We start from the raw sequence: 21,290 nt of genomic DNA, 5'->3' as shown, positions 1-21,290 counted from the left end.
ATGGCATAATGCAGTGTAAATATTTAAAGGACTAATGCGTTCGAGATTTATTTTAATACCCTTAATGAGATTTTACGTGTTTACTTTGTTTTCATTTTCCCCCACCGTAATTTTAATAATAATAATAATAATAATAGATTTTTTTTTTATAAAAAGAACGAGAAAATTTGTTTTTGTTTAAAATTCCCGGTGTAATTACTTTATTGAAATATTTTTAACAATATTAACGACGTGTTAATAATAATTAATAATTTAAATTTTGTTTTTCGAAAATTAAAAAAAAATCACGTTTTGAAAAATTATATTTTTAATACCGTTTACGTAAACGTGTTGTCTAATAATTAGCTAATTTAATAAAATAAACAATTTTACCAAAGCTTCATTTCCCTTAAAAAAAAAAAAAAAAAATTCAAAAGTTAAAAACGCGGGAAAAAAACATACTTAATGAGTTGTCGTTTTTTTTTTTTTTTTGGGAGGGATTTTAGTCGTTTGAAAAAGAAAGTAAAAATTCCGTAATTAAAAAATTTAACAAGAGAGAAAATTAAATTTTGAAAAATACTTTTGACGTTTTAACGCCATTTTAAATAATCGACAACAAAAAAAAATTAGTTAATTTATTTTTCACTGTTTTCAAAAAGCGTTTTGCACATTTTAAGATGAGTTCGTTTGATAAAAAATCAGGAGAGAATTACGAGATAGATATAGGGCTATTTATTAATTAAAATATACGATAATTTAAAGTGGTAGCGAATTCACAGTCCGGCTGGCTCTTAGGTAAAAAAAGAAAAAAGAAAACACCATTTACTCTCTAAATTAACTTTAAAACTGGTATTTAATAGGAGTTGTAATTGTAGTGGCGGTGGTATAATGGTGCGTTATATTTCTGACCACACAAGCGGTAAAAATAAAAATAAAAAATTTTTTAAAAATGTTTTAATTGTATTAAATAAAAGAAAAAAATTTGAATACGTGTGTCAATTTTAAATATTATTATTATTATAAAATTAATTACTTTTCGATCGGTGTATGATTTACGGTGAACGACATTTTCTAATGATAAAATCATAAACCGTGGCAAAAACAAAAACCACGTGTGAGAAATATGGTCGGTTGTTGTTGTTCCGAAATTTAAATACCGAAAAGTTCAACTCAAAAAAAAAAAAACAATTAAGCACCTTGTTTAAATTTTAAAAAATTTCCGTTCACGTCAAAAAAAAAAAAAAAGTTCACTTAACATTATTCATTTGCTAATTTCAAATAATTTAAAAAAATAAAAATAAATAAATAAATAAATAAAAGTTTTTTTTTTCCCCATTCGTAGGAAAGCTAATGATTTTTTAATATACGTACACGTACGAAAAATAAAAAATAAAAAAAATTGCGCAATAAAAATAAAAACATTTTTTTTTTAAAAAGGAAAAAGAAGTCATTAGAAAACACAAAAATTAATTGAGAAAAAACATGAACTTAAACTTTAATAACTGGATTTGCAAAAAAAAAAAAAAAAAAGTTCACTTAAAAAAAAAATTAAAGTTTTAACGACGTTCATAACAGATTACCAAAAAAAAAAAAAAAAAAAAAAAAAAAAATTTATTAACCTGTCAAAAAAATAAAAATAAAATAAAAAATTTTTATGATTGGATAATTAAAAAAAAATTTTGAATCGATTTTTTTGTTATTGAATTGATTGTTTCTTGTTATGAAAAAAAACGATAAGTACACGATTATAATGATAATAAATTGATTAAAAAACAATCAAGATATGATGTTAAACATTTTTATTATACGTAAGACAATCACGAAAAACAATACAAACAGAAAAAATTGTTCTGAAGCACAAAATGTAGAAAAAAACAAGCATTAAAATATTCCGACAAATATTGCGAACAATTTTAAATAATTAAAAGAAAAAATTTTCAAGAAAATGATGGTTAAAATTTAAGAAACTGACGTCACATTATACATTTTCAAATTAAAAACTCGAAAATAAAATTTAAAATTATAACTTTTGTGTCACATTTGAAAAATAATAATAATAATAATAGGAATTATAAAGTATGAAAAAACTCTTTATTTTTTTTACATTCTTTCATCCCTTTCCTATTAAGTTAAAAAATGTTTTCATAACAATCTGATTTTTGCATTTAACAACATATTTGACAGGTTAATTGAAGACCGAGAAAAGGAAAAAAAAAAAAAGTAAGAAAAAAAATCGTGTAATTAACGTCATGTACAAATTATCAAAAAGGAAAATTTAATTCCTTTGTCAGTTAAAGTTTTTATCATTTACCAACTCGTGATTTCATTTTTTTTTTCTTTCTTTTCGTCGTACCATTTAAAATAATAACACCATTTTATTTTTTTTTCTTTAAAATTTTATTATTATTCCCTTTAGCAATTTTTTCCTATCCGACTCGCTAATTAAAATTATTATTATTATTTTTTTGGAAAATGTAAATTTCGGTAAATTAGCCTTCAATTATGGACGAAAAACGGAAACGAAAAAATCCTGTTTTTTTTTAATACATAATGAGAATAAAATTTTTCATTTTTTTTTTCTTCTTCTTTCCTTTCTCATTCACAAATAACATTTCATAAAATTTTATTACGTGTAATCAAAACAACTTCGAAATGACTTATTTATATCGAAATTGATTTTACACACACACACACAAAAAAAAAGAAAAGACCATTTTTTTTTATGTCTTATTACCAATAAAAAATTAAATTGCCATTTTTTTTTTTCTTTCTCCATTATTCTACCTCTCTCTCTCTCTCTTTAGCCTACCGGTCGGATGTAATATTTATTTCTTAATTACGATCAAAAGCCTTTAGGTGATTAATATTTAATCGACCCAACAACTCAAGTACTTGGTTTTAAACCGATAATTTCATATCCATTTTTTTTTTTTTATTACAACTGGGACGTGTGTTAATAATGAGAATTTTTTTTTTTTGTGGAGTTTTGTCAAAATAAAACATTAAAAAAAAATCAAATGATTATTTAAGTATACCCTTTTACGTATTATCTAACAACATGCTCGTTACACACGGGTATATATATATATATTTATAACGAAATTATTTTTCGAATCGAATAATAAACGAAAAATTTTATGATGTGATTAAAATCGAATCGAAACATCTTGTACTTGTAATTTACCTCCCCCCAAAAAAAAATAATAATAATAACACGACGACAAAATAATAATAATAATTAAATCACCATTAAAACTCTTTCAAAAAAATGGCGTTTTTAATAAAAACGATTGAAAATTAACATAATCCCACGCGATTTTACAACAATTAACGGGTCATTATCGATAATGATAATGATAAAACAAAGGGTAATAATGATTGGGTCATTGACACCCTTTGAACAAAACATAAAATAAAAATTAAGACCGGTCGCCAATAAATAAATTCATATGTCAAACAAACTCATAATTAAAAACCATTTAAAAATAAAAATTTTAAATTTATTTATTTTTTTTCATTTCAAACGTATAACGCTATTAAATGTTTTTATTAAAGTTTAATGTTACGCCTTTATTTTATTTTTATTAAATAAAATTGCATTTTAAAAAAAAAAAAAAAAATTAATTAGTCTTAATACGATCTCATTCATTCATTCAAACATTTATCAAATTTTTCTTTTTTTTTTTTTTTGTTTTCGTTTTATATACGTTGGGAATTAGAATTCAAAAAAAGAATTCACAATAAATAAAAACGTTTGAATAAAAAAAAAAAAAAAAAAAAAACCGATAATTAAAAATCGTAATCGTTATTAAAATCAAAGTTATCCATTCAAATTTCCATTTTATTTTATATTTTAAATAATTTAATAATTTTTCTTTTATTGATTAATTATCGTAAATAAATTCGATTCCGAATATGAAAAAAAAAATAATTTGAATAACAATTAAATAAATACTCTAATAAATTTTAAATTTAAAATACGATTTAAGAAAAGTTTTTTTTTTTTTTTGCGGGGGGAAAGAAGGAAGGAAATGCATATTTACCACGTGTTGTACCCACGTGTACTACACGATGTAAATTCTTTTTCACCCCGAACGTTTTTCCCGTACTTTCCCGTTCGCATAAAAAAAAGGGTTTACGACGTTTAAACAAAAAAAAATATTTTTTTTTAATTGTTTTTTATTAAAGTGAATAAAAAAAAAAAGTTTTTTTGTTTTGTTTTTTTCCCCTCCCTCCCTCCCCAAGAGTTATAAATTTAATTAAATTTTTTTTTGTTTTTATTATTCCATAGAATAAAATAACAATTTTACTAGTGCCACTTAGTTTAATTGAAAATAATAATTAAAAACATAAAACAATGTCGGCTATAATTTTTTATTAATGTAACTTTAAATAATGTTACTTTTCTCCATTATTATTATTATTATTATTTTATTTTTTTTTTATAAATTTCATTCGCGTGAAATGTTATTTTTTTTATCACTGATAAGATTTATTTCCGTTATCACACGGATTCATAAATTCATTTATTCAAATCTAGAAAACGCCAAAATTTTAATTTTAATTTTTTTTTTTTTCGGGCAAACAAAGAAAAAAAAATTGAACGACTTAAACTTAAATTTTTTTTTTTTTTTAAAAAAAATTTACGATTTTTTAAAATTTAATTTAAATTAAATTAAAAACAATATTTTTGTTGTTGTTGTTGTTGTTGCAAAAGATTTGAAATGTGATTAAAAAAAAATACGAGGTTGTAAAATACATAATAATATAACCGTCAGGTAAAACAATATTAAATTTATGTAATAAAAATGTAAATGAATAAAAAACCAAAAAATTTTGAATTATACTTATTAAAAATAAAAATGGCGGGTTTTTTTCTTTTTTTTTTTTTTTTTACTTATTAATAATAAATAATTGGCGAATATAATCACGTGTGTTCTTTGAAAATATCCGGTAACCGGATTATTTTTTGTTTTATTATTAAGTATATCGTAAACGTAATTGAAAAAAAAATAATAATGTATATAATTTATAAATTTTGGACGTGGCGATAGAATTTAAAATTTTAATAATAAATATTTTAAAAAACCGATAAAAAAAAATTGTAACGTTTATTATAAACTTTTCCTTTTTTTTAAAATTGTTGCTTTTAGTAAAAAGTAAATCTTACGTAAAAATTATTATTATTTTTTTTATAAATTTATCGAAAGAATTTAAAAATTTTAATGGCGGCAATACAAATAACCATTTATATAAAAAAAAAAAGAAGGAAAATTACGCAATCGAAAAAAGAAAAAGAAAATTTATATTTCCTCTTTTTTTTTTTTACAATAAACAACAAAAATAAAAAAATAAAAAAAAGGAAAAGGAAAAAAAATTATCGTCGAAACACTCGAACAATTTTTTTTTTTAATTTAAAAAATAATAATAATAATAATGCCTAATCGTTTTTACCTTATGGATTTTACATAATGTTTCTTTTTTAACCACAATAATAATTAATAATAATAATAATAATAAAATTTCAATTATATTAAAAATGATTATCATTCGAGCTTTTAACGCGTAAATAATAATAATAGTAAAAAAAAAACTCACGTTCGATTCTATAAAAACAATCGAAAAATTTAATTTTTTTTTTTTGTTGTAGTTGTGTTTTTCTATTTTAATAATTCAATTTATTTAATTAACTCCGAACATTCATTTTTTTTTTTTTTTTTGTTTTGTTTTCTTTTAATAAAACATTTTGTTTTATTATGAGAAATGAAACACACAAAAAAAAAAAAAAGGAACGTTATTCGTCTGAGAGAAACAGGTTTAACCGCATTTTATTTTAATGTTCAAAATATAGTAAGAAATTACTTGATTGTTTCACTCATTTTTCATTTTCATTAAAGTATTAGTGTTAAAGAAAAAAAAAAAATTTTTTTAAAATTCGAGTCTCGTTTCTACACAAAAACCTTTTTTTATATAATATCAATAAACGATTTATATCAATCAATTATTATTATTATTATTATTTTGATCATGGATTTTTGCATTTAATTTTTTTCTTTCCCCCCCCTCCCCGTTTTTTTTTCAACGTCTTGTTATCGACTTCCATTTTGTTTTTTTTATATGTTATTAATATTCATTTTGACGTGACGATAATGATTATTATTATTATTGAGATTTTGACAGAATGCAAAAAGTATTTCTATCAATACTTCAACTCACATTATTTAATGTTATAAATTGATTGATATTTAATATACAGAACCATCTGTCAAAATGTAATAATTTTTTCGTAATTTTTTATTACGTAATAATTTTTTTTTTCGTTAATAAAATTCTATTAATAATTAAAAGATAAATCTATTAATTAATTTTAAATATAAATATTTAATTTCATTACAAAAAAAAAAAAAAAATTACTTTAAGTAATAAGTCGTACAACAAGACGTATTTAAATTCTAATGTTTATCCGTAACGTATTTTCAATGCAATTTTAAATTACGTAACGAATGTGTTTAACTTATAATAATATATATATATATATTATCTATAAGTGAAATAGTATAAAGCCGTCATTGTGCATTTATAAAATTCGATTTTAAAATGTTTTATTTTCGTCGCGTCGTAGGAAATTCTTATGGGAACGACACTGAATAATAATGTAAACAAAATGTAAAACATTTTATCACCCCAGCACGTGGAATTATTTGTGTACACACATACGCCGTCTGAAACGCGTTGATATTATTAATAATTATTTATAAAATTCACTTCGGACGTGATTACGAATAAATTAATAATTATAAATAAAAATTGAGTTCGAAATAAAAAACAAAACAAAACTGCCAAATATTTCTTGCGTTCCACAAAAAAAAAATTTTAAAAAAACCGCCCCCGATGATCATTATTTATTATTATTATTATTTTTTTTTTTTTTTTTTACGATTTTAAAAGTATCATCGTAAAAGATTTAAATATTTAAATGCCATTAATAAATAATTACAAAAAAAAAAAGGTGCGAATTTGCGCGAATGTAGGGATAATAAAATTTAAATATAACTTAGGGAATAAATACTGTGGTAAACGTTCGAAAAACACATAATCGGCTAAAAGCTTGATAATATTCACGAAATGCATTATTCATAATTTTTTTTTTTTTTTAATGTTTATTTCAATGCTGCCAATTTTATAATAATAAATTTTTTCGTTTAAATGACGTCACAACAATAATTTAATATAACACCGAGAATGTATTAAAAAAAAAAGAATTATTTGTACAATTATTACGTGATTTTTAAATTTAAAAAAAATTTTAAAAAATCGCGCCATTATTAATTAACAAACATAAATCATCTTATTCATCAAATGGATGAAATAAAAAAAATATTTATGTAAAAATAAAAATAAAAAACGATCGAATCGAAATTTCTTCTCGAAAATTGAATTTAACACTCGATTCGACTTTTTATTTCATTACATAATATACTAGTTTTTTTTTTTTTATATTCGATTTTTTTCTTGTAAATTTAAATTTAAATTGCACGCGAAGTAACGTCTATTTTAATTTTATAGATTTTATATTAAATTTAAAATAAATAAATATTTAAAAAAATATATCGAGGGAAACGCATTTATTATTGTATTCAAAACGTTTAAATTTTAAACGTTTACAACTTTCACTTTTCCTTTTTTTTTTTTTCATCTTCCGCATTATTATCAGACTAACCAGAAATAATAAAAATCGGTAATAGATATTATATATATATATATATAATAAAAACATTTATAAATATTTAAACAATAAAATTTTATTTATTTGTAAATAATAATAATAATAAATTTTCTTTTCTATTTTTTATAAATTACTCAACGAATTTTCCCAAAGAAAAAAATTTTTTTTAAACTTTAAAAAATACCCCCAAAAAAAAAATATTTGTTTAAAGTATCGAACATATTTGCAAAAACAAAAACAAACAAAATGGTGGATAATTTAAACAAGGGGAAAATATTACACGTCAAAAATTAAATTTTTTAACTCTTCGTTTTTTTTTTTTAAAAAAAGTTTTCAGGTTAAATAATTGATGAAATAAATTAATTTTTTTTTTTTTCCAGTTAAATAAATAATAATAATTTTAACGCTAATAAAAATAAAAAAAATAAAATCACATAAATTGCATAAATATATTTATTTATGAAAAATCACATGTTATTTTAATTTTCAAGAGCAATTTTTATTAAATGTCTGCAAAAGTTAAAAAAAAAAAATGCTCGAGCTCAATGACTAAAAAAAAAAACAAGAAAATCAAGTTTGTTATTATACCAAAGTAAGGTTTCGTACGCCAAAAATAAATAAATAAATAAATAATAAATGCAACGATGTTCGCAATGAATTATTACCCGGTAATAATTTAATGTTTTTTGTTTATTACCACGCGAGTCATTATAATATTTTAAAATTTACTAATTTTTTTTTTTTTAAAAATGTTTATTAACATTACATTAATTATTATTATTATAAAATATTTAGTTCAGATGTTATGTACGATAATTATTAATTGTAACCGTTAAAATTTTCCTTTTTTTTACGTAATTTTTAAAATGATTCGTTATTACGAAAAAAAAAAGAAAATTTAATAACATCCTATTGATTCGCGTTTTTTTCTTATCCATTCGACGAAAAAAAAAAACGTTTTTTTTTTTTTTAAACAAAATCCCATAGAGTATTTAAATATCAATTTTAAAAATACTTTTAAAAAATTTTTTTCTTTTTTTTTTTTAACGCGATGAATTGTTTATTTTATTTTTACATTATTCTTCAAACGGATGTGAAAAAAATATTTACGAAAATTTTTTTATTTTTATTTTTCCATGACCTTTTAAAACCGATAGCCAGAGGTGAAATTTAAAAAAATTTTTTTTATTTTTTTTATTGGAATTCATGTCGTTTTACTCCAGTATTTTCAACTTGATTGTCCACTTTAAATAAATTAATAATAATTATCTAGTTCACTTGAACGCAACGCAAAATTTATTTAAAAAAAATCCGAAATTAATTTTTGTTTTCATGATGTTAAATATAAATTAACGCCATTTTTTTTCTTAGAAAAAAATTTTTTTTTTTTGTTATGTTGGTACAAACAAAAATTTTTTTTATTGTTTCAATGGTTATAATATTAAAGATTAAAAAATAATAAAAATGCCGTATGAAAAATTTAATTTAAAAGAAAGAAAGAAAAACATCTACCGCAAAAATACAATTTCGTTTTATTTTATTATTATTATTATTATTATTACTATTATTTAACCGCAAATAGTTTTTAATGATTAAAATTTTTTTGTAAAATTATTATTTTCACAGACTCTCATAGTAATGATAATAATAATAATGATGATTTTGTATTAATACTAAATTATAACGAATAATTACATTTTTATTTTTTTTTTGCGGTATTCGAAATGAAAAAAAAAAAAAAATGTTATATCAAATTTTTTAAATTTGAAACACATCAGTTTATTCGTACAATACTTTCCTTTGTTCGTAAATTTATTATTATTATTATTATTATTATTTTAAAAATAATAATAAATCGCAAAATGTTAAATAATTTTTTTTTTGTTTTTTTTTAAATTAACACTTTTTATTTTCGTTATCGAATGTATATTACGTAATAAGTGCTAAAATTTATTATAAATATTTACATAAAAGTAATCAAGGAGTGATAATTTATCGAAATGCAATCGAATTGCAAAAAATAAAAAGACATTTAAATCGTAGGAAGCAGACAACTGGAGAAATCATAAACAAACCCAAATATTCGAATTCGGTCTTTAAAAAATTAATGGCCTAAAAATTATATTTAAAAAGTAAATCAAAAAAAAAAAAAAAAGTTTAAAGTGAAAACTAAAAAATTGTGGATTTTGTTTATAAAAAAAAAAAAAAAATCGTGCAAAGGAAAAAAACTATAAAGTGTGATAAACCGTTGAGTGGGTGGCGAAGATAGAAATTAAGAATTTTATGTTGAAAAAAAAAAAAAAAAGAAATTACGATCGGTTTTTGAAATAGAAAATTATGTAAAACTTATGTACAAATCGTTCAAAAAATCTTTTCTCTCTCTCTCTCTCTCTCTCTCTCTTTTTTTTTTTAATACTTTCAGGTAAAGCAAACGTAAACCTGGCGCGGCGGTAATAATGGGTTTTCAGATTTTTTTTATTTTTTTAAAAAAAAGGAAAGGATGAAACATTATTTTAAAATTAAATAACAGGATATCATTTTCTACGTAAAAAATTCATTTTCTTAAAATTTTATTTTTTAATACCCAATTTCTAAAAAAAAAAAATTGAAAAAAATTTTTTTTTTTTTTTAAAAAAACAATAAGAAGCCAAAATTAATAATTTTTTTTTCTTTTTATGACTCTTTTTTTTGTATTGTTTTTTAAAAAAAATAAAATTGTCATCTTATATACAAATAACGTGAGTTTTAAAAAAGAAAAAAAAGTTATATCTTTTAAATTATAACCCCCCAAAAATTTTTTTGTAATTTTTTAATGTCGTAACATAAAGTCAATAACTATTATTATGATATTTTTCTTATATTATACTGACATTTGAGATAAATATAACAAATTTGATTAATTTAAAACAAAAAATAAAACGTTACACGATAACCGATACTGAAAAAATATTTTTATTTTTGATTTATTTAAAATTAGATAAAGAAGCCAAGATATAAATCAATAATTATTCTTTTTTACTAACTTAAAGTAATTCGATATTATTAATATAGAAATCAAAATGCTTATAGCGATCCTTTCATAATTTACTTTAATTTTAACGCCCTTTAAATCTTTACCCGTTTTTTTTTTTTTTTTTTCTTTATTCATTCGCGTCCTTTCCGATATAAATCGTTTGAAAAAAAAATTTTTAACGGTATCATTCAAATGACAAGACTACTATTTTCGATCATCCTCAAAGTTAAGTAAAAAATAATTTTCACATCAAGATAAAATACGTAATATTTAGGGTAAAGAATAAAATTTTGACGTGGCACGTTAAATTTACAAAAGTAAACTGAGCTTTAAAGAACATTTATAAAATTTTGCGCTTTTATTATAATTAATAAACAAACTAATAATATTTTCCCAGGGTTTAACAACCCTATTCTATAATAAAAATTCCGTATAAAATAATAAGAAACGTTTTATTCGAATCAACACAAAATTTTCCTCTTGTATTTTATTTAAATATTCAATTTTATTATTCATAATTTATTTCAGAATCTAACCGAAAAAGAAATAATAATAAAAAATTTTGAGTATTATTATTATCATTATTAAAATCGTTAAAAGTGTGTGTGTGTGTGCGCGTATGTCAATTTTTCGAATTATTATTAATATTCTTTGAGAAACAACAAGTTAAATTTTTTTCCTGAATTTGATGCACATTTTTAAAATTAAACTTTTTTTTTATTTTTTTATGTTAGACCGAGTAATATATATTTTGATTTTAAATGTAATTTACTTTTTTGAAAATGTAATTTCCGGTTGGTAATGATTATTATTATTATTATTATGATTTCGAGTAACTAAATTATACGAAGATAAACTTGGAAAAATTTTGAAATATTATGATATATAAATGTTCGCGTCGAGCATTAAATATAAATTAAGATTATTTAATATAAATGATATATTAATATAATGAAATTTTTACTGAAAAAAAAAGATGGAGCCGCTCATACTAGCTCATCTAATGTTTTGAATAATTTTGTTTTTTTTTTTTTTTAATGAATGTTTTTCAATGAAATTTAACTTTACATTTATTACAAACTACCTTTGCCCGAAATTAACCGAAAAGAAATTTTTCCTACACATAATTTCAAAACAGATGCCATATCATCACATAGAATTCATAAAAAAAAAAAATAATAATAATTATTTTTTCAACGGTTGAAAATTAAGTTTGAAAAAAGAAACCATGTTTACTATTGTAAATTGCAAATTCATTTTTCAAATGTCTTTTCTTTTACATTTAAACAACAACAACAACAACATTACATAAAATATATCAATGACTTGCGCAAAAAAAAATATATATATATATAAATAAAGAAAAGTATTATTATTATTATTCAAATATCAATATTATAAGAATCAATAGATTCATTAAACCTACTACGCCTCAACTGGTAAAAGTTAGTATTTATGTAATCTATCAACAAAAAAAAATCTTACCTCCAAAAATGCGGAGCAAAACCAGGGCACTGATCTCCAAATCGCATATTATTGCGACCATTGTTATTGTCAGGCCCTGAATTCATATCGTCGGCCTATAACAAAAAAACAAAAAAAATCAAATCACAAAAGAAATTAAAATTTATTAATATAATAATAATAATAATAATAATAACAACAACAACGCAATAACTAAAAATTGTGTTTTGATTTTTTTTTTTATGTAACTAAAAACGTATCATTTTTTCGTGTGGGTGGTCTCGTCAAGTGCACACTCTTGTATGCATAAATATAAATCCATATTTTTATCAGTTATAATAATTTAGGTGTCATAATATTAGTCACGAGCCGGTTTAAGGAAAAATCATCATCATCATCATCATCATCATCATCATCATTTGAAAGTAATTAAAAATGGGCGTCTCTTTGAATCTTTTTGAAAAATGATTGATTTTTTTTTTTTTTTAACTGGATGTTAAAAGATATTTATTAAAAAAAAATATAAAACTGAAATTTTTTGCCTACCGGAAAAGATTGTTGTTTTTGTTTTAAAATAATAATAATAATAATAATAATAATAATAAACATAATTAAAATTTAAATATTACGTAATTGTAATATTTAGTATAAGAAAGCCATTTAAAAATGACGAAAATCATCGAAATATCATCGGTTGTGAAATTTATTTATTTTTTAAATAATATTAAATTTTATTATTTATGTTGTTAACTTAAACTTTGCTTGTGCGTGTGTGCGTGTGTGTGTGTGTGTGTGTTCAAATTTGAACTTTTCTATGAAATTTCAACTTAATAAAAAAAAAAAAAAAAAGATTATATCAAAGAATTTTATTAGTACTGGAATCATCATAATCGAGCACGTATGATGAATACACGGATGCTTTACACGTGAATCATCTTCTATCAAAATATATATACACACACAAACATATTATTTTTAATAAAAATCCATCGAAAATATTAAAATCTTACAGATAAACTTGATTTTCACTTGGACGATTTGTATTTTTAATAATAATTTTTTAATCCTTAAAAGTTATGAAATAAAAAAAAAAGATTATCATGCCTTTTTAAAGTAAAAGTAAAAGGTACAAGAATTTTAAATATAAAAAAAAAAAAAAAAAAACAATTTTGTTAAAGCGAATAAATAAATTTTTTTTTTTTTTCATTTCTACACAACTATAATGGTAATGTAAAGAGAAAAAAAAATTTTTTTTTTTTTTTTCTAATGGTTTATTTAAAAGGGGAATGTATCGATATTTTAGGCTATATTTCAATAGTCTACGCACGAGAAAACGTGAAGATAATAAAGCCATGATGGCTTTGAGGTATTTTTTTCTTTGTTTTTTATATTTAAAAAAAAATAAAAAATACCTTCTAAAATAAAATATATAAAATTATTTATATATTGTCTCATATATTTAAAAATATTACTTGTGATTTGGTGGATTCAATAAATTTTTATAAATAATTTAAACAACAATTTAAAAGAGAGTTTTCCTTTTAATATAAGCAATGATTAATTTTTTCATAAAATTATTGTTTTGTGAGTTGTATATGCAACTTAACATTTTTTTTTATACATATTTATTTCAGTGGGCATTAAAAAAACTACAAAAAATTGGAAATTTTTATGAAATATTTCATTGAATACAAATTCAAAGTAAATCTTTATGGTTTTGTATTACTACAGAATTTTATATCATAAAGAAAAGTAAAACAAAATAACATTATTGTTAAATTATTTTATATAGGAAATCTATTACTTAATACTTTGAAGGGAATTCATAATATTTTTTTTGAAAATGAACAAACTTTCATGCAATTAAAATTATTCAAAAGAAAAATGATAAAAACATTACAAATGAAAATTTAACCAAAAATGATTAAAATCACAGTTATAACATCAACTGATGATTTCATGTGTTTTATTAGCTAGTATTTGATTTTACATGTTTTTATTATATGATTTTCATGTTTTATTTATTAGCTTACCAATAATTTATCCCTTAACGCACTCGTCTGAAAGTTAATCCAAAAATATAAAAAAAAGACAAACAAAAAATAAAATTATAATTAAAACCACACACTCAAAACACCCTCAATTACATACACTTAACATAAAACATATTTTTCAAACAAATAAAACTAATCTTTATTATAAAAATTAACAAACTCACACTGTAATATCACTACATAAATAAGTAAAAACTAATATTAATAATATAAATAATAAATTACAAAATCTTAATAAAAATTAACCAAAATTTATGTTTTGGGTAACAGTTGGGGGAAAAAAAAAATCCCTAAATGCCCTTGAAAGTGTGAATTTCAGTAAAAGAAAAATACATTATAAAACTGTTTAAATATATATACACATTCACTAATTATTATTATTTTTTATCCACTTTAATGTATTTAACAAGTAAGATACATAAAAACGCGAGAAATATATGAATAAGCGCGATCACTATCGTATTCAAACTTGATTCTTCTATCTCAAAATCATAACTACGTGAAAGTAACCGTTTTTTAGTAACTTGTTTTACAAAAGTCATAGAGATAAAAAATTTAAAAAAGAACGCAATAATGATGCTCGACTTTCAGGGCCCTTTTATACGTACTTAATGTTATTAATTTTTTATTGTTTTTTCTTTTTGTTCGGATTATTTTACTGCGACTTAAATAATTCACTACTACTAAATTAAAATATAATTAGTTAATTTTTAAATAGAATTTTCATGTTTTTTTTAAGTAATATTTCTTTTTATTAAAATTTTTTAAAAATAATTTTTTCATCAGTTTTTTTTTTTTTTTAATTATGCGCAATTATATTTTAATATTATTGTAATTTTGTTTATAACTTACGAAAAAATTATTTAATAAAAAGAAATATTTGGTTTGTGTCATTAAAAATTGCAATTGTTTAAATTCAATGAATAAATTAACTAATAAATATTTATTAATTTGGCCTTTCTGCGATTTAATTTAAAAAAACAAAAGTCTCAATAAATTGATTGCTTAACTAAAATTAAAATTAAAATTAAAAAAAAAATTTCGTAATAATTTTTAAAAATATTTATATTTATATATATTTATATGTGCGTACGTATTGTGAAACGAATAAAATTTCAAAGTTTTTGAATCCTAAATTAAATTTCGAAATTTTCGTCTGCTAGCAGGCGGTAATTTTATCGAGTAGCATGCTACAGCTGTTTATAATGGTGGATAAAATATAATAATTTTTTTTTTTTTTTTTTGAATAAATTGGTGGTAATTAATTAAATTTAGTAGAATGTATAATATTGATTGGATTCTTCCGAAACTTCGGAGTCCCAAGGGAAAACTATGGAATTTCGCCAGCACATTAACATTGGTAGCCGTTGGTATATTTAGTAAAATAATTGTAGGTAGGTTAGAATTTAAAATTAATAAGTTTCCGTTTCAATTTTTTATTATTCACTAAATAATAAAACGACTGAAATATAAATTTATTTTTTAAATTTAATTTATCTTTAACGTTAAATAAATAAATTTATTAAATTTTAAATTTGAGGTTATAAATAAATATTTAAGGTTTACACTATTAAAGGTTATTTAGGTTATTTTTAAACTTGATGGTTTTTTTTTTTTTTTTCAAATTTTATTTATTGGCTATAAATTAATATTAAAAATAATGTAAAGTTTATTTTATTTATATGTTTATAGTCTTATAAAAATTTTACAATAGATTTAAAAACATATTTTACTTTTTTTTACAGTTTGGCTCAGTAAACCAAAAGTCCATAATGCAGATATTTTATTTAATGCAATAGAAAATCGAAAAAAAAAAGTGCCATTATTGACTATTTCTAATCATCATTCTTGCTTTGATGATCCTGGCATTTGGGGTAAATTATTTTAATCTGTACATCCTTCTATTCCAAATCGAAAATCACTTGATGCAAATAATAAAAAAATCAATTTTAAACTTTTTTGCATTGAAATTTTAAATTGTATTTTTATTACATTTAAAATGATTGAGAAAAACTTTTTTTTTTTTTTTTTCAGGTATTTTAAAATTAAAACATTTTATTAATTCTGAAAAAATGAGATGGTCTTTAGCTGCGCAAGACATATGCTTTACAAACAAGATTCATTCGTATTTTTTTTTACTCGGAAAATGTATTCCAATAATAAGAGGAAAAGGAGTTTATCAAGAATATATGGACTATTGTTTAAAAATATTAAAAAAAGGATATTGGCTTCACATATTTCCAGAAGGAAAAGTTAACATGGAAAAAACATTTCTTAGATTTAAGTGGGGAGTCGGTAGATTAATTTACGAATTACCAGTCTTACCCGTAATAATACCTATATGGCATGTCGGAATGGATGATCTACTCCCAAATTACCCTCCTTATATTTTTAAATTAGGACACAAAGTCACAATGAATTTTGGAAAACCAATAGAGGTTAAGACACTTTTAGAAAAACTAAAAAAAAATAATTGCACAGATGAAGAAGCTAGAAAAGCAATAACAGATCATATTCAAGAAGAATTAATGAAGCTAAAAGAAGAAACCGAGGCACTTCACGAAAGGAATTTAAAAAAAGGTTCTTGACGAAACGGGAATAAAATGTTCACAATTGATGTGAACATTGAGCTTTTATATTTATTTAAAAATGTTATAAATGAATTAAGGCTATAGCTTTCTTTTTATCTATATATTTTTAGAGGTCTTTATTTCTTTTTTTTTTTTTTTTTTTTGAAAAATAATATAAAGATTAAGGCTAGTACACACTGATTATAATTTTTAATGTTGGGAAAAAAAAAAAAAAAAACATTTTCAAGGGAACATTACTCAGGAAGGTCATCATCATGCATATGTATTCGGGTAAAAAGTTAATTAACCCATTACATATCTATAATAAAAACACAAACACACACACACAATTAATTTTTCATGAATTTTTTTTTTTTTTTTTTTCTTATTTTTTGCATTACGAATGTGAAACCATTATACAGTAAATACATTAAAATTATCGAATTGCAATTCAATTGTAAATTTTTTTTTTTTTTAAATTTTTCATAGAGAAAAAAAAATTAAACAGAAAATGATGTATAGTCACTCAGGATTCAAAATCGTTTAAATATTTTTAATAAAAAATATTAAAAAAAAATTTTTTTTTTTTTTAAATAAAATAAATATAATTCAACATTTACATTTGATTATTTTGTTTGAAAATAATTTATTTTTTAATTATTAACAATTAATTTAAAAAAAAAAAAAAATGATTTATTAATTAATTTAAAATAGTATTATATAAAAATTAATAGTATTTTTTTTTTTTTTCTATTATTAATTTCACATGCTTATAAATTTCTTATGTCTTATTAAAAACAAAAAAAAAATTTTTTTTTAAATAAAATTACAACAAACTCTAATAAATTTGAAACAATCTGACAAAATTTATAATAATTTTATTATTATTTAAAAAAAAAAAAAAAACCTTTTTCAAAAAATTATTTCAGTTATTTAAAAAATAGAAAAATATTTACGTGTTAATTTTTTTTTTTTTAAAATTATATTCTTGTTAAAATAATAAGTACGTAAAACAATAATTTACTAGTCATTCGTTTTATATTATTATTATTATTATTATTATTATTGCCAATATGCGTAAAAAAAAAGGTTTTGTAAAAATAAATTAAAATTTAATTTGATTTATTAATGAAAAAAAGAAGAAAAATTAAAAAATTTTGTCTTTTAAAAATTGTTATTATTATTATTATTGTATCAAACTAACTCTTTGAAATTGATATTATTAATTATAAATAAATATTGTTATTAAAGGCCTGAGAACAAGGAAAATATTATTATTATTATTAATTATTTATTGCCAATCACATCCACTTACATAATTATATAATGCTTGCCTATGGAATTTAAATTTTTTGTAAAAATTCATAGAAATTTATTGTTTTTCAATTTCTCATCAGTTCGTTACATAAAATTTTATTAATAATCTTAATAAAAAAATTATTTTTAGTCAAAATTGCTCAATTAATCAAAATTTATTTAAATAAAATTAAAATTCTATTATTTTCAATAAGAAAATCATTTTTTTTTTTGCATGATTCTGGTTAATGAAAATTTTTTTTTATTATTTATTTTAATAAGAAGAAGGGTTAATAGATTTTTTATTTATTTTATCCGTGTTAATAAAATTTAATGTATTTATTTGAAAAAAAAAAAAAAAAAATTAAATAAATAAATTGCAATGAACTTTGTACTTTATCCAACAAAAAATAATTATAATGCTCAACCAGGATTTAAAAATACAATTTTTTGACCTTCAAGAAATAATTCAGGATAATTAAATAATAAGAAAAATTATTATTATTATTATTATTTTATTATTATTATTATTATTGTGTGTGTGCTATTGAAAATTTTTATTTAACATAAATAAAATAAAAAAAATTAATTAAATTTTATTGATTTAACAAATACGTACACAAAGTATAATTAATTTTTTTTTTTCAAATAATTCATTTATTTATTATTCCTTTAGGTATTGTATTAGAGATAAAATGTTTTGTAAAAAATAATTTGCATTGATTTTTTTTATTTTTATTAACAATGCAAACTCAAATGATTAATAATAATATTGATAATTAAATCTCAAATCCCTCTTACAAAAAAAAAAAACAATTGTATATTAATTAACTTAAATGGCGTACATATATATGACTCGCATAATAACATTACGATATTATTTTATATAACAAAAAAACATCATATTGAGATAATAATGATTTTTAATTTTAACATTAACAAAATAATCGATTTATATAAAAAAAAAATAATTAACAATACATGTAAATAGAATTATAAAAAATAAAAATAATAAACTTTGATTTTAATAATAATAATAAAATAACAAAACAAAATGTCAGCCATAGCTGGAAAAAAAAAAAAATTATTAATTTATCAGAATATTATCCAGCAGATTAATTAATAATTTGTATAAAAAACTGATTAATTCGTATTGTTTTTATGTATATATTTATATTTGTTAGGGGTAACGAAATATTCGGTAAAAATAAATGGCAGCCGTGAAAAATAGTGACAAAAAATTCCTCCATTTTTATCACAGTTTCCGTTAAATATTTAATTGAGGACTTGAGCGCTTTGATGATGTCGAAGAATCGATTTATCGAACGCGCATATGGAATCCAGCAAAGCAGATCTCTCGTTTATTGTTGAAGATGAGGAGCTTACAGGAGGAGTCGGAGATGAAATTTTTGATGCTAAAAAAATTTATGAGAAAAGTTTAACAAAAAAACAAAAAAATAATAATAATGATTTATGTAATATATAAATTAATTACCGATTTATCACAAAATTACGTAATACCTGTAGAATAATAATGGATGTGTGTGTGTGTGTGATATTTTTGAATACATTGCACATTAAAGCATTTTTCAAAAAAAAAAAGTTTTAATTAAATTAATTACCTGGCAAGGGAGGAGTAATGGCACCTACTGAAGCTGCTGTGCTATCACTTGTTAAACTATTCGACCTTGGTGATCTACCATTTCTATGAATATCATCAACTTTAAGTTCTCTCGAACCAGAATTTTTATCCCTTTTCTATAAATTATCATTAAAAAATATTTATTAATTAAATTAATTTTAATTTAAACGAAAATGAATTTTAAAATAATTTAAATAAACCGACCATTTTTTCTTTCTTGAGTGTATTTAAATTTTCATCAGATGATAATAACTCTTTCATTTTGGTAATTTTTTTCTGATTTCTAATCGCTCTTTGATCACTTTGAAGTCTTTTCTCTGTATTTTTAACGGCTATTTTTAACGATTGTTTAAGTGTACTACTTAGTCTAAAATTAATTTTTACTGTATGATTTTTCGATGATAAATTAAAAAAAGGATGTTGATGTAGTTCTTGAAGAGATGGTAACCCTGTTTTACAGCTTTCAGTTGACAAAATTGATTCCAACAAAGAACCTGAAAAAAAAATTAACAAAAAATTAATTTTTTTTTTGGCATGTAAATATAGAATGAGACTTTTTTTTTTATTTTTAATCGATAAAAATATTAACCTAATAAAGATGGACATGAAGGTGGTAAAGTATCACAGACTGATTCATTAAGTGGGTAACCGAATGCCATTTCGAATAGCACATGTCCAAATGAATAAACATCTACAGCTTCCAAAGTGTTTATTTTTTTGTGCTGAGCTATAAAATGTCTGTACAATGAAGGTAACCCGAGAACCATATTTTCAATATCCAGCAATTTGATACTGTTGTCTATTAATAAAATATTTCCTAAATGTAAATGTCCAAAAGGCATTCCTTTTTCATGAAAAAATAATAAAGTTTCCAAAATTTGTTTTCCAAATAGAGAAACCTCATTAAAATGTAAAGGCTTTGTGTGTTTTGGAGCACCATATTTTTTTAAAAAATTCAATTTTGGCTTTGATCCATATATCAAATCTTTTAATGTACCACACTGATAAAATCTTTGAACTATCAAACATCCTTTTTCACTACAATGGGCAAATTCAATCTTTTCCACATGGGGATGATTTAAATTGAGCATACTCTGAATTACATTTTGTAAATCTTTATTATCTAAATATTTATCCGGTCCGAATTCTACCCATTTTAACAATGATTCTACCTTTGGTATAAGTTTAGACTTAATAATAAAATAATGCTTTCTAATTCTCCAACCTAGATCTTGAATCGGTTTAACTAATTCATAATTCATTTCACTTCTTAAAGCCATAGAGACATGTTGAAGAGCGAGTTCTTCCAAAGATTCAGCATAATTATGTGGATCCAAAAATTTTTTTATCGGCAGGCTTAATGCAAGTATAGGATTCATTAATATTGTCTTCAAATAGGCCTGTAACTCATTTTGGCGTTGAGATATAAATGTTTTATCCATATTACCAATGAGCTTTTTAGGAGGTAATATTATGCTAATTCCAGAGCTTTGAACTATACTGTGCAGTGCTACAAAATCACTATATCTCTTATTAATAAACCAAT

The 21,290-nt window shown here is 21.1% G+C and overlaps 2 protein-coding genes across 2 annotated transcripts in view; one reads left to right on the top strand and one right to left on the bottom strand.

Moving 5' to 3' along the window:
* Positions 1-15,515: 15,515 nt before the first annotated feature.
* On the top strand, positions 15,516-16,824 carry Phum_PHUM309640 (taz protein, putative; the record flags this gene model as incomplete). The annotated part of the gene is made up of 3 exons (XM_002427279.1): positions 15,516-15,630; positions 15,982-16,110; positions 16,271-16,824. The coding sequence occupies 3 exons, from the start codon at positions 15,516-15,518 to the stop codon at positions 16,822-16,824; spliced, it is 798 nt and encodes a 265-aa protein (XP_002427324.1).
* Positions 16,825-19,377: 2,553 nt separating this feature from the next.
* Positions 19,378-21,290, bottom strand: part of Phum_PHUM309530 (px serine/threonine kinase, putative) — a gene marked incomplete at both ends in the record, with an annotated part of 2,519 nt that continues 606 nt past the window's right edge. The window contains 4 exons of the mRNA XM_002427278.1: positions 19,378-19,517; positions 19,725-19,860; positions 19,949-20,238; positions 20,334-21,273. Of these exons, the coding sequence (XP_002427323.1) occupies positions 19,378-19,517; positions 19,725-19,860; positions 19,949-20,238; positions 20,334-21,273 (1,506 nt within the window). The remainder of the gene's footprint in view (positions 19,518-19,724; positions 19,861-19,948; positions 20,239-20,333; positions 21,274-21,290) is intronic.

This window comes from Pediculus humanus, genomic scaffold (genome assembly GCF_000006295.1).
Source record: "Pediculus humanus corporis 1103172107709 genomic scaffold, whole genome shotgun sequence".
In the NCBI taxonomy this organism is placed as follows: domain Eukaryota; kingdom Metazoa; phylum Arthropoda; class Insecta; order Psocodea; family Pediculidae; genus Pediculus; species Pediculus humanus.
The sequence above is the reverse complement of the archived record's forward strand: the minus strand, read 5'-3'. Positions and strand labels throughout refer to the sequence as shown.